Source organism: Eretmochelys imbricata, chromosome 7, assembly GCF_965152235.1.
Source record: "Eretmochelys imbricata isolate rEreImb1 chromosome 7, rEreImb1.hap1, whole genome shotgun sequence".
In the NCBI taxonomy this organism is placed as follows: domain Eukaryota; kingdom Metazoa; phylum Chordata; order Testudines; family Cheloniidae; genus Eretmochelys; species Eretmochelys imbricata.
The window spans coordinates 122,987,692-122,999,763 of NC_135578.1; the positions used below are offsets into that span (position 1 = coordinate 122,987,692).

A 12,072-nucleotide genomic window follows, 5' to 3' on the forward strand; every position below is an offset into this window, starting at 1 on the left:
TCTGCAACCACCAGAGCTAGAAACTTCCTTTAAAAAAAAAAAAGAAGAAGAAGCCAAGGGCCGCCCTCATCACATGACTCCAGGAGACGAGCCTGTAAGAGAAAGATCAGCAGACTAATGGGACTCCTCGCAGTGATACTGCACAGGCTTGCCCACCTACAGCCCAAATAGACTACAACTCCCATCAGCCACCGCTGCCCGCCGTCCGGCCTGGCATGCGCAGAGCGGCTGCGGGGCGCGGATGGGCGGTCGCCGCGCGGCATGCCGGGAGCTGTAGTGCCTCTATGCCTCCCAGGCGCTTGCCTGTGCCGCCGCTGGGGACTACGTTTCCCGTGGGTCTGCGGGCGGCGCGTGCGCCCTGCCAGGGGAAGCGGCGGTTCCTGCTTGCGCTGGCTGCGGCCTGCCTGGCACTGAGGGAGGGGGCGGCCCAGGCCCCGGACCGGCGGCGGCGGCGGAGCAGCGGGGCGGGGCTATGGACCCGGCGGAGGCCGTGCTGCAGGAGAAGGCCCTGAAGTTCATGGTGAGGGGCAAAGGGCCGGGGCCCCTGGCGGGCTGGAGGACGGGTGTGGGGCCGACTAGGGGGAGGGGCAAGGGGGGGGCGTGCTGAGGTTGGGGGGCAAAGGGCTGGGGGAGGGGGGCGTGCTGAGGTTGGGGTGTGGGGCCGACTAGGGGGAGGGGCAAGTGGGGGGGCGTGCTGAGGTTGGGGGGCAAAGGGCTGGGAGAGGGGGGAGTTGTGGGGGCGGGCTGAGCTTGGGGCGGGGGGGCAAAGGGCGGGGCAAAGGGCGGGGGGAGTTGGGGGGCGGGCTGAGCTTGGGGCAGGGGGGCCTCCTGGGAGGGAGGGGTCAGTGTTTGGGGGAGCCAGGCGTTGGGGGACAGGTGAGCGCTAAGCTGTGGGATTCCCAGAGGGTGGGGGAGGGTAAAGGGCTGGGGAACAGGGCATGGGGGGGGCTGAGCGGCGGGAGGCAAAGGCCTGGGGAAGGTAGGCTTGGGGGAGGGGAAGGGATGGGTGGGCACCTGAGGGGGTAGGAGCAGGTGGTGATGGTGAAGGCAGTATTGGGAGTCTCAAAGGGTGAACACCAGAGTGTTGAAGCACGGGGGGCACTTGGGGCAGAACTGGGTGGGGAAATATGCCACGGTGCTGAGTCAGGAAGGGGGCAAGTTCTGGAATATGCGAGGCAGGCATCTTGGAGGAAGAGTGAGTGCTGGAATGGGGGGAAGGCACCTGAACATTTGTAAAGTTGGCCAGTGTTGGCAGTACATAGTGAGACAAGTAGTAGAGCTTGGGGTATCTTTTGGCTGGGTTGGGGGATGCTAGTGATGGGAATAGGGCTTACCTATAGGAGGTGGGGTTAAATGTTGGGCTTTGGGTGCAAGAGCATGTGGACAAGAGACATTGCACTGTGGGACAGGGGGGCACCTGCAGATGTGGCAGGAGGGCACCTGCAGTATGGTTGCAGTTCTCTGGTGGTCCTAGAGATTCTAAACAAGATTTCTAGCCTGATTTGGTGGTAAGAGGTGACCCATCAAGCACTGGTGCCTGAAAGAGGTGAAGATTTTGTTCTGCATGTAGTTTGTGGGGTGTATTAGTTTCATCTGCACATCCGCTCTCCATACTGGGGTTTCTCTTTAATTTTTCCCTTATGCCCCTTTTTATCTTGGGTGCGGAATTGTATATAATGATGTTTTAATCGGTTATGTTTTCCTGCTACATATCCTTGTTAATAGAGTGGATGTAAAGAGCCATTATACTGTCTTGGTTTATAAATGGGCCTGTGGCACAGAAAATAGCTTTGGGCATCAGTAGCCAAATCAGTTTTCAAATTTGACTGTTTAGATTTAAGATAATATACCAAATGAAGCAGTTATATTCCTTTTTTTACCATTGTTGATATTTCTAGATTTTTGGTTGGAAAATAGCATCAAGAAACTGAAGCAAACAGTGATGCCAGCTTAATTAAATGCTAATTTTAGATGCTCTAAGCTGTTCTGCTTCTAAGAATACATTTCAAGTGACTGGCAACATTTGCTGAAAGTTTATTTGTTGTGGATTAATGATTCAGTGGCACAGAATTAAATCTTTACTCATAAAGAGTCTAAAATACAGCTAACGTGGAAATATTGAAACACTAGATACAAATCTTGGCTTTCATTTGCACTTCAAAAGGTAGTAGAAAGTCTAAACTCTTAATTAGCTTCTATTTTTTGTCTTGTAGAATTGATATCGGTTTTTAAATCTCTTGTTTCTGTTCAGATCATTGAATTCTTTTGCCAGTTCCTTGTATTTTTGTCAGGTTTATGGAATGTCAGGTTGCAGAGGTGAAAAAGATATTGGATGTCAAAATATCTTTGGCAGCAAAAAATGCCCTCTCCATATGTGATTGACATGAGGAGTGTGCCATATCCCGTTGGATATATATCTGGCCATGGTAATCCACTCATTTGTGACCTACCTCTAGGCTTGATAATTACAACTTATTGTAACTAGGAGTCATGAAGTCTTGCACCTTGAAAAAATTCCAGCTGTCTACTTAGTAGTACAGAGCACCATGTTGATGCTCCTGATTCCACATCGGCTCCCAATTGAATAAAGAGTCCAGTTCAAGGTCTCTGACCTGATATTTGGAGCCCTCCATGGTATTGACCCTAGGTATCTGACGGAATACCTGACCTTCCATGACCACAGCCAGGCTATGTTCTGCTGGAACAATGAATCGTCAATGAATTGGGAGAGGCGAGTCAGTGTGGGAGAAAGAACTTTCACAGGAACAGGCCATAGACTGTTGAACTCACTCTGAGTGTTGAGTGACCAAGGACTTCACTGAATTGAGGAATAAATGACAGAGTGCTTTGCTTTTTAGTTTTCCCTAAAAGAGTTCTTTACACACAGACATGCAAAACACACAAAGAAACAAAAGCAATCAAATAAGAAAAACGATAAACTAAGCATTTTATTTTATAAACTGGAAGGGAAGAGAGAGAGACTTTTATTTGAAGATTTGTGAGTGGTGTGTAGCCTGTCACTTAAATCAGCTTCTGTACCAGTTGACTGGAGGATCACTAATGTGATGCTAGTTTTTAAAAAAGGTTCCAGAGGTGTTCCTGGCAATTGTAGGACAGTAAACCTAACTTCGGAAGCAGGCAAATTGGTTGAAACTATAGTAAAGAACAGAATTATTAGCCACATAGATTAACATGATTTGTTTGGGGAAGTCAACACAGCTTCTGCAAATCATGCCTTGCCAATCTATTAGAATTCTTTGAGGGGGTCAACAAACATGTGGACAAGGGTGATCCAGTGGATATAGTGTACTTGGACATTCAGAAAGCCTTTCACGGGGTCCCTCACCAAAGGCTCTTAGGCAAAATATCCTGTCATGGATAAGATGGAAGGTTCTCTCATGGATCAGTAATTGGTTAAAAGATAGGCAACAAAGGGTAAGAATAAATGGTCCATTTTCAGGGTGGGGAGAGGTAAATAACGGTGTCCCTCGGCGATCTGTACTGGGACCAGTGCTGTTCAACATATTCATAAATGATCTGGAAATAAGGGGTAAACAGGTGGCAAAATTTGCAGATGATACAAAATTACTTAAGATAGTTAAGTCCAAAGCTGACTGCGAAGAGTTGTGAGGGGACCTCACAAAACTGGGTGACGGGGTAACAAAATGGCAGATGAAATTCAATGCTGATAAATGCAAAGTAATGTGCATTGGAATACCTAATTCCAGCTATACATACAAAATGATGGGGTCTAAACTAGCTTTTGCCACTCAAGAAAGTGATCTTGGGGTCATCCTGGATAGTTCTCTGAAAACATCTGCTCAGTGTGCAGCGGTAGTCAAAAAAGCTAACAACGTTATGAACCATTAGGATTGGGATAGATGGTAAGGCAGAAAATAGCATAATGCCACTGTATAAATCCATCGTATGCCCATACCTTGAATACTTCCTGCAGTTCTGGTCACCCCATCTCAAAAAAGATATATTAGAATTGAAAAGGTACAGAGAAGGGCAACAAAAAAGTGTATAGAACAACTTTGATATGATGGGAGATTTAAAAGACTGGGAGTTTTCAGCTTGGAAGAGACAAATAAGAGGGGATACGACAGAAGTCTATAAAATCATGAATGGTGTGGAGAAAGAATAAGTGTTTTATACCCCTTCCCATAACAGAAGAACTGGAGGTCACCCAATTAAATTAATAGGCAGCAGGTTTAAAACAAACAAAAGGAAGTACTACTTCACACAACACAGTCAGTCTGTTGCCAGGGGATGTTGTGAAGGCCAAAAGTATAAGTGGGTTCAAAAAAGAATGAGATAAGTTCATGGACGATAAGTCCGTCAATGGCTATTAGCCAAGATCATCAGGGATGTGATCCTATGCCCTGGGTGTCCTAAACTTCTAACTACCAAAAGCTGGGAGTGGATGATGGGATGGATCACTTGATAATTGTCCTATTCTGTTCAATCCCTCTGAAGCATCTGGCCCTTGCCACTGTCAGAAGATAGGATACTGTGCTAGATGGGCTGTTGGTCTGACCCAGTATGGCCATTCTTAAGTTCTTATCTTATTTATATCTGTTTTTTGGGGGGGAGGGGGAGGATTTATATTGGCACCCTTCACTATAGTTTGAGCACTTCCCACTTTAATTAGATTGGCAAAGCAAGGTCCCTAATTGGACTTCTTGGGGTCTTCTGCTCTTCTCACATCCCTGATTATGGGGGCTCTGCATAGAGCAGATTTTTGGAGTAGGTACAAGGGGTAATTGTACATGCCAACCAGGTCATGTTGGAAAACTGGTTTGTTGATTTCTCTCTCTAAATGCTTGGGAGTTGCTTAGGTATCGTGGTGATAGCAGCCATATAAGTACCTACATAGATCTGGAAAGATGTATTGTAGTTCATCCAGTGGTGGATCATCCACAGTTTACTCTCCCATATGTCCACATGGATGATATGCTTGGTATACCATCACTCTGACTGACTAAGTGGGTCATAGATTGGGCCGAAGTGGGATATGCAATTAATTATTGATTTACGTGGCATCTTTCACAAGAGCCAAAGTGTGCCTTTCCATATCAGATATTGAGAAACTCTTCATATCGACCAGACCCATTATCTATCTGGCTTCTGGTATTTTCGTTTTTACTACAGAGTCACATGTAATGACTGTTTGAAAACAGTTCAGTAGGTGGTGGTATCTCTGCCTCTGTCTGTAAGATTGTTTTTCATTTTTAAAATGTTTTGTGACTAATCATCAGTAATGACATTGGATCAATTGCTAAGCCACTAGATGTCAAGAAGAAATGCATGCTAATTTTATTGTTGGTGTTTTCACACCTAGCCAGTGATGGAAAATGTTATATTGAAACCTCATCCAGTGACTTAATGGATGAAATGAATCCTTGTGTAAAAACAGGAGCTTATTCTTTTTCTGTGTGTAAGAAATCAGTTTATAGATTTGACATTTTGAAAAACGAAGTGGGCTCATATTGGGGTTGTTTTTTGAGCAGATGAGGATAGCAGAGGAAAGGAAGCCCTTGTCCCTGCTAGTTGGTAGTAGCTTGATTACCTGTCAATGATATATTTATGATGCATCCAACCTGTATCTCTCATCGATTTATTAGATAAGTCTGATCATATGTAATACATATTATCTAATTAATTTTAGGTAATGACATTCTACCTACCCAAATTACTCCTACAGTTTCAAGTAGACATAATATTCACTTACAATCCTAAATTATTGTTGTACTGTTAAGCAGCCCATCCCTCAGAGATATTTTAGTGGCGAGTTAAGTGATTCCCTCTGTGTAGTTTATGCATCAACCTAATCTTGTAAGGATTCTCTTGGATCCTTTTGGATGAAAACTACTGTATAAATGTAAGGTATAAGGCAGCATGAATTGTATAGGCCAGTGCTCTGTAGCAAGTGCAGGAGGGATTTTATAGCACTGCAATCTACCTGTGTTCCCATCATCCATTTTGTGGTGTTTCTTAAATACCCTGGATAAAACAGCAGTCATCAAAAGGTTTAAGTTATAAGAGATATGGTGCCCTATTAATGCATAAGCTTAAAGGAGAATTACATATGCTCCTTTAGTATTTGAAAAAACGTCTTGTTTTAAATAAAGCTCTGGTTTTTTTTGTTTTGTTAAAGAATATGGAATTTTATTGTCATAACCATTTTCAAAAGTACTAAGAATGAGGAGTTCAATAAGTAACTTCCCTATTTGAATAAACTGTTTAAAAATGTAGATACAGTGCTTAAAGAATAAATGTAATAGGCTCAGCTGAGACTTTGATTAAATGTCATATAAACTAAACTATGTACGCCTGCATAGAATAGTAGATATTTTTTTCAAAGTAGCTTCAAATGGTTCTTTTAAGTGTATGAATGTTCTGATGATTATCTTTTTAATTAAAATGAGAAATCTTTGTTTAAAGTGGCATTCTTTTTTTTACAGCCTGTTACAGTCTCTGTAACAATCATTTCTTAAGTCTGAACGTTTTTAATTCCAGGAATCCATTTATATGAAACTATGTTTAGACTTAATTAAGGAATGATTCTTACAAAGCTTGTAAATAGCCAGGAAAAAAGGGACAGAAAATAAAACTGACAGTCACACTTAACAAAATGATTGTTACAAGGTATGTAATATGCTATAAAAATACAATAAAGGCCTTTTTATAAGAGTTCATATTTTTGATCCTCATTCTGAAAGGTATTTAAGAAAAATATCAAGGCTCTGTGAAGCAACATCTGTTTTCCTGAATGGACTAGTGACAACTTCAATTGTATTTAATTAGCAGTGCATGGAGCTGTACCTGATCAATTTAGGATCCTGTTTAAAATGCCTCTGCAGGCAGTATTTTAATATAGATTTAAGTTTTACCTTCTGTTTTTCACTATATGTGAATGAGGCAATCTCTGCCCACCGGCATTCCTGCCGTGGTTCATGGATGGGAAGATGTTGATACTGGCATTCTTCACTGATATAGTCTGTCTTCCACATACAAATTTACATTTCCCTTCCCTGGAATGGAGAGATATAAGGCCTGATCCTGGGAGGTGCTGAATACCCTTTAGTGCCATAAGAATGTCAGGCCATTAGCTTTTTCAACAGCTTCTGCCTTTGTGAATCTTCCAGTACTGTTTAATAAATATACACATTTGTTTCATCCCCCATTGACTGTATTGGCATTGATCCTCCAGGACTCTAAAGACTTTGAGATCTATGGATGAACAATGCTATATAAGAGCTAGGTATATTTGTTGTTGTTGTTAAGGTGCTATGTAAATGCAAAGTGTGTTATATTCCCTTACCCATCGCGTATGGTTTACAGCAACTATGGGAACATGCTATCATTGCATTGCCAGAAAAACCCTGTGTTTCCTTAAATTTCATGATTACTAGATTTGTAGTGACTTTTGACCTCCTCCTAGTAAGCCAGCCAATAAGCTAAGCAGGATCCAACATGATTTGGATCTTAAAGGAAAAGTGAATCCTGAGTTAATTAACTGTTTTTCTCTGTCTGCTTTAGTAAAGGCATTTGCAGTGGAAACAGACATTCAAATTCTTAGCCTCTGTGGTGGTCCAGTTTGTATTGACTACTTCTAGCTTGGGTGTTGGTAAGAACGAACCTTTAATATCCCAGAACTTAATTGTTTTAATAGTTATTTTAGATAAATTGCTTTTTACAGGTAATAGTATGCTTGCATTGCTTTCATTTTGATAGAGAATACCAAGTATCCAAGACAAGGGAAACATAAGGAGACATGTATCTAAGGAATAAAGGAGTTCAGGAGAGCTAGCAGTTTCTCAAAGAGACTGTATTAAAGGCACAACTGCAAACTGTGCTGATGAAAAGAAAAGATAGGAAGAATAGTAAGAGGCCAATATGAGCTCTTTAATGACCTGAAAAACAAAAAGGAATCCTACAAAAAGTGGAAACATGGAGAGATTAATAAGGGGGAATACAAAAAGAATAGCACAATTGCTTGGGGACAAAATCAGAAAGGTGTAACTTATTTTGTGCTTTAGCCTAGCAAGGGACATAGAAGACAATAAGAAGAGATTTTTAAAATACATTAGGACCAAGAGAAAGATGAAGGAAAGGCCTCTACTTAGTGCAGAAGGGGAGCTAATAACAAATGACATCAAGGAGACTGGGATGGTTAATGCCTGTTTTGCTTCAGTCTTCACTAAAAAGGCTTATGCATTGAATATTTGGTCACCAGTCAATGTTAACTACAAGGGGGACGCAAACCAAAACTGGAAAATAACACATTAAAGAATATTTAGATAAGTTAGATTTATTCAAGTAGGCCAGGCCTCATGAAATACACCTGTGGTACTTAGGGAATTAACTGAAGCATTAGCAGTTACCTTCGAGAACTCATGGAGGACAAGTGAGGTACCAGAAGAATTGGAGAAGGGCAAACATAATACCTATCTTCCAAATGGGGGAAAAAAGGGCACCTGGGAATTTATAGACCAGTCAGCCTAACTTTGATACCTGGAAAGATACTGGAACAAATTATTAAACAATTTGTTTGTAAGCACTGGGAGGGTAATAGGGTTCTAAGGAATAGCCAACATGGATTTGTCAAGAAGAAATCTTGCCAAACCGACCTAATTGCCTTCTTTGACAGGGTTACTGGCTTGGTGGATGGGGGAAGCAGTAGACGTGATAGATCTTGATTTTAGTAAGGCTTTTGTCACAGTCCCACTGAACATTCTCACCAGCAAACTAGGGAAATGTGGTCTAGATGAAATTACTATAATGTAGGCGCACAACTTGGTACCACATGTCATTTTGATTAAAAAACTAGAACAATATAAAATGAATGTGGAGCACACTAAATGAATTAAAAACTGATCGGTCTTAATATAACTGTAAATGGGGAATGATCACTGAGCAGATCTCTTTCCAAGAGTCTCAATTCTTGGCCCCATGCTATCTAACATCTTTATCAATGACCTGGAAGAAAACATAAAATCATCACTGATAAAGTTTGCAGATGACCCCAAAATTGGGGGAGTGGTAAATAATGAAGAAGATGGGTCACTGATTCGGAGCAATCTAGTTTGCTTGTTAAACTGGGCACGAGCAAACTATGTGGTTTAGTACGACTAAATGTAAATGTGTTCATCTGGGAGCAAGAATATAGGACATACTTACAGGACGGGGGATGCTCCAGGATGGTGTGGATTGCACCCTCAGCAAGTTTGCAGATGACACTAAACTGGGAGCAGAGGTAGATACACTAGAGGGTAGGGATAGGATACAGAGGGACCTAGGCAAATTAGAGGATTGGGCCAAAAGAAATCTGATGAGGTTCAACAAGGACAAGTGCAGAGTCATGCACTTAGGATGGAAGAATCCCATGCATCGCTACAGACTGGGGACCGAATGGCTTGGCAGCAGTTCTGCAGAAAAGGACGTAGGGGTTACAATGGACGAGAAGCTGAATATGAGTCAACAGTGCGCCCTTGTTGCCAAGAAGGCCAATGGCATTTTAGGCTGTATACGTAGGGGCATTGCCAGCAGATCGAGGGACATGATTGTTCCACTCTATTTGACACTGGTGAGGCCTCATCTGGAGTCCTGTGTCCAGTTTTGGGCCCCACACTACAAAAAGGATGTGGAAAAATTGGAGAGAGTCCATCGGAGGGCAACAAAAATGATTAGGGGACTGGAACACATGACTTATGAGGAGAGGCTGAGGAACTGCGGATGTTTAGTCTGCGGAAGAGAAGAATGAGGGGGGATTTGATAGCTGTTTTCAGCTACCTGAAAGGGGGTTCCAAAGAGGATGGCTCTAGACTGTTCTCAGTGGTGGCAGATGACAGAACAAGGAGTAATGGTCTCAAGTTGCAGTGGGGGAAGTTTAGGTTGGATATTAGGAAAAATTTTTCCACTAGGAGGGCAGTGAAACACTGGAATGCATTACCTAGGGAGGTGGTGGAATCTCCTTCCTTCGAAGTTTTTAAGGTCAGGCTTGACAAAGCTCTGGCTGGGATGATTTAGTCGGGGATTGGTCCTGCTTTGAGCAGGGGGTTGGACTAGATGACCTCCTGAGGTCCCTTCCAACCCTGATATTCTATGGTTCTATGACACACGGACTCTGAAAGATTTGGGGTCGTGGTGGAGAATCCCAGTGGGACACTGTAGCCAAAAGAGCTAATGAGATCCTGGGATGCATAAACAGGGGACTCTGGAGTAAGTTATTTTACCTCTGGATTTGGCACTGGTGAGATCACCGATGGAATGCTGTGTCCTGTTCTGGTGTCCACAATTAAATAGAGATGTTGATAAACTGGAGGGGATTCAGAGAATGATTAAAAAATTAGAAAACATGCCTTATAGTGATAGACTCAAGGAGCTCAATTTAGTTAGTGTAATAGAGAGAAGGCTAAGGGGTGGCTTGATTATAATCTATAAATACCTACTTACAGTAAATCTACATTGCAGTGTAAGCCTGGGGTTAGTGGGACTTGAGTCAGCTGACCTGTGTTAGAGAACCCTGGGCTTGATCATCTACACTGATTCTTAACCCTATGTTAAGATTTTTCAAATCTGGGCTTGAACCTGGGGCTCTGGTGTCCACACTGCAGCTTGTTGACCGGAGTCAAACGAAACATATCCCAGAGCTTCTAGCACCTTCCTGAAATGTACCCACTCTAGCCCTTTGACCATGATGCACTGTGGGAAATCTTTACTGCCCACCCTGCATGTTACAGGAAGTGTGACCAGCCTGCCGAGCAGTCATTTTGGTCTGTGTTCTCCCAGATACTGGAGCCAGCCTTTTGAAGAACTTCTCTTGCTTGCACTTTCACTCCTGTGTCAGGAAACAGGCAGAACTTCCATGAGATGCTGGTGGACATTTCCATGGCACTTTCTGACCCACCAAAGGTGCCTGATGGATTTCATCATGGAGGAGGAGGCAGAGGAGGAACAGTACCCTGGCATGGCAGATTTGCACTGGCAGATGCTGCTCAGAACAACCAGTGCATCTGGTGCAGGACTGCAAGACCTAGGATGACCAGCAGTGGGTCTAGAACTTTCGCGTGAAGAAAGCTACATTTCTGGAGCTTTGTGAGCAGCTTTCCCTGACTCTCTAGTGTAAAGACACACACATGAGGCACTCTTGCCTGTCCATAAGCGGGCTGCTATGACCGCCTGGAAGCTGGCTACCCCAGACTGCTACAAGTCTGATGTCTACCAGTTTGATGTTGGAGAGTTGACTGTGGTTGAAGTGGTTGCCTCAGAAACCTCTGCTATCAGGCATGTGGTGTACCCCAAGGTGGCGGGCGTTCAAGATATTCTGGAGGCAATTGCTGACTTTGAGATAATGGGGTTTCCAAACTGCACTAGGGCCACTAATGGGACTCGTGTTCTTAGTTTGCCCTCCTTAAGGCGCATGTGAGGACATAGACCGCAAAGGGCACTACTCCATTGTCATGCAGGCCCTCATGGATCACAGAAGCTGATTTATGAATGTCACTGTGGGCTGCACTGGAAAAGTTCACAGTGTCAGTTATTCGCCATTCGGGAGTCTACATTTATGGACAGGCTGGCACGCTAGTCCCACTAAATGATACTATAAATGGAGTTGCGGTCCCCACTGTTATTCTGGGGGACCGTGCCCACCTCTTTTTGCCTTGTTTTATGAAACTACACCCTGATTTCAGAGGCTCTGGCAAAAGGAGGTTTGTTTACACTCTCTCAGCAGGTGAAGAGTGGTTGTTGCATGTGCTTTTGGCAGATTAAAATCCTGGTAGAGGTGTCCACAGAGCCATTTGGATGCCAGTGTCATCAACGCTGTCTGCATTACTATGGCTTGCTGTGCTCCTCGCAACCTTTGTGAAGCCAGAGGTGAGTCATTTCCTCCTGAATGGACCTATGACCGTGAGGGGCCGCTGAATCGTTATGCTCAGCCAAACAGTGCATCTGTCTCGAGCTGGCACCCAGGAAGCAGAGGTCGGGGATGTTTTGAGTTCTTACAGTATGGACTTGTACAGCCCAGTGGAAGAGGGGAATAGTACCTGTATGAATGTGCTTGTT

At 43.5% G+C, this 12,072-nt stretch overlaps 1 protein-coding gene across 16 annotated transcripts in view; it reads left to right on the forward strand.

The window, feature by feature from the left end:
- The first annotated feature begins 346 nt into the window (after positions 1-346).
- The window catches only part of BTRC (beta-transducin repeat containing E3 ubiquitin protein ligase), a 167,735-nt gene continuing 156,009 nt past the window's right edge, over positions 347-12,072 (forward strand). For 9 of the 16 annotated variants that reach the window (XM_077823297.1, XM_077823302.1, XM_077823300.1 and 6 more), the window contains exon 1: positions 347-520. In XM_077823297.1, the coding sequence (XP_077679423.1) occupies positions 473-520 (48 nt within the window). In that variant the 5' untranslated portion in view covers positions 347-472. Of the gene's footprint in view, positions 521-11,737; positions 11,884-12,072 lie in introns of all 16 variants that reach the window. The other 7 variants (XM_077823294.1, XM_077823296.1, XM_077823301.1 and 4 more) reach the window with 2 other exon arrangements.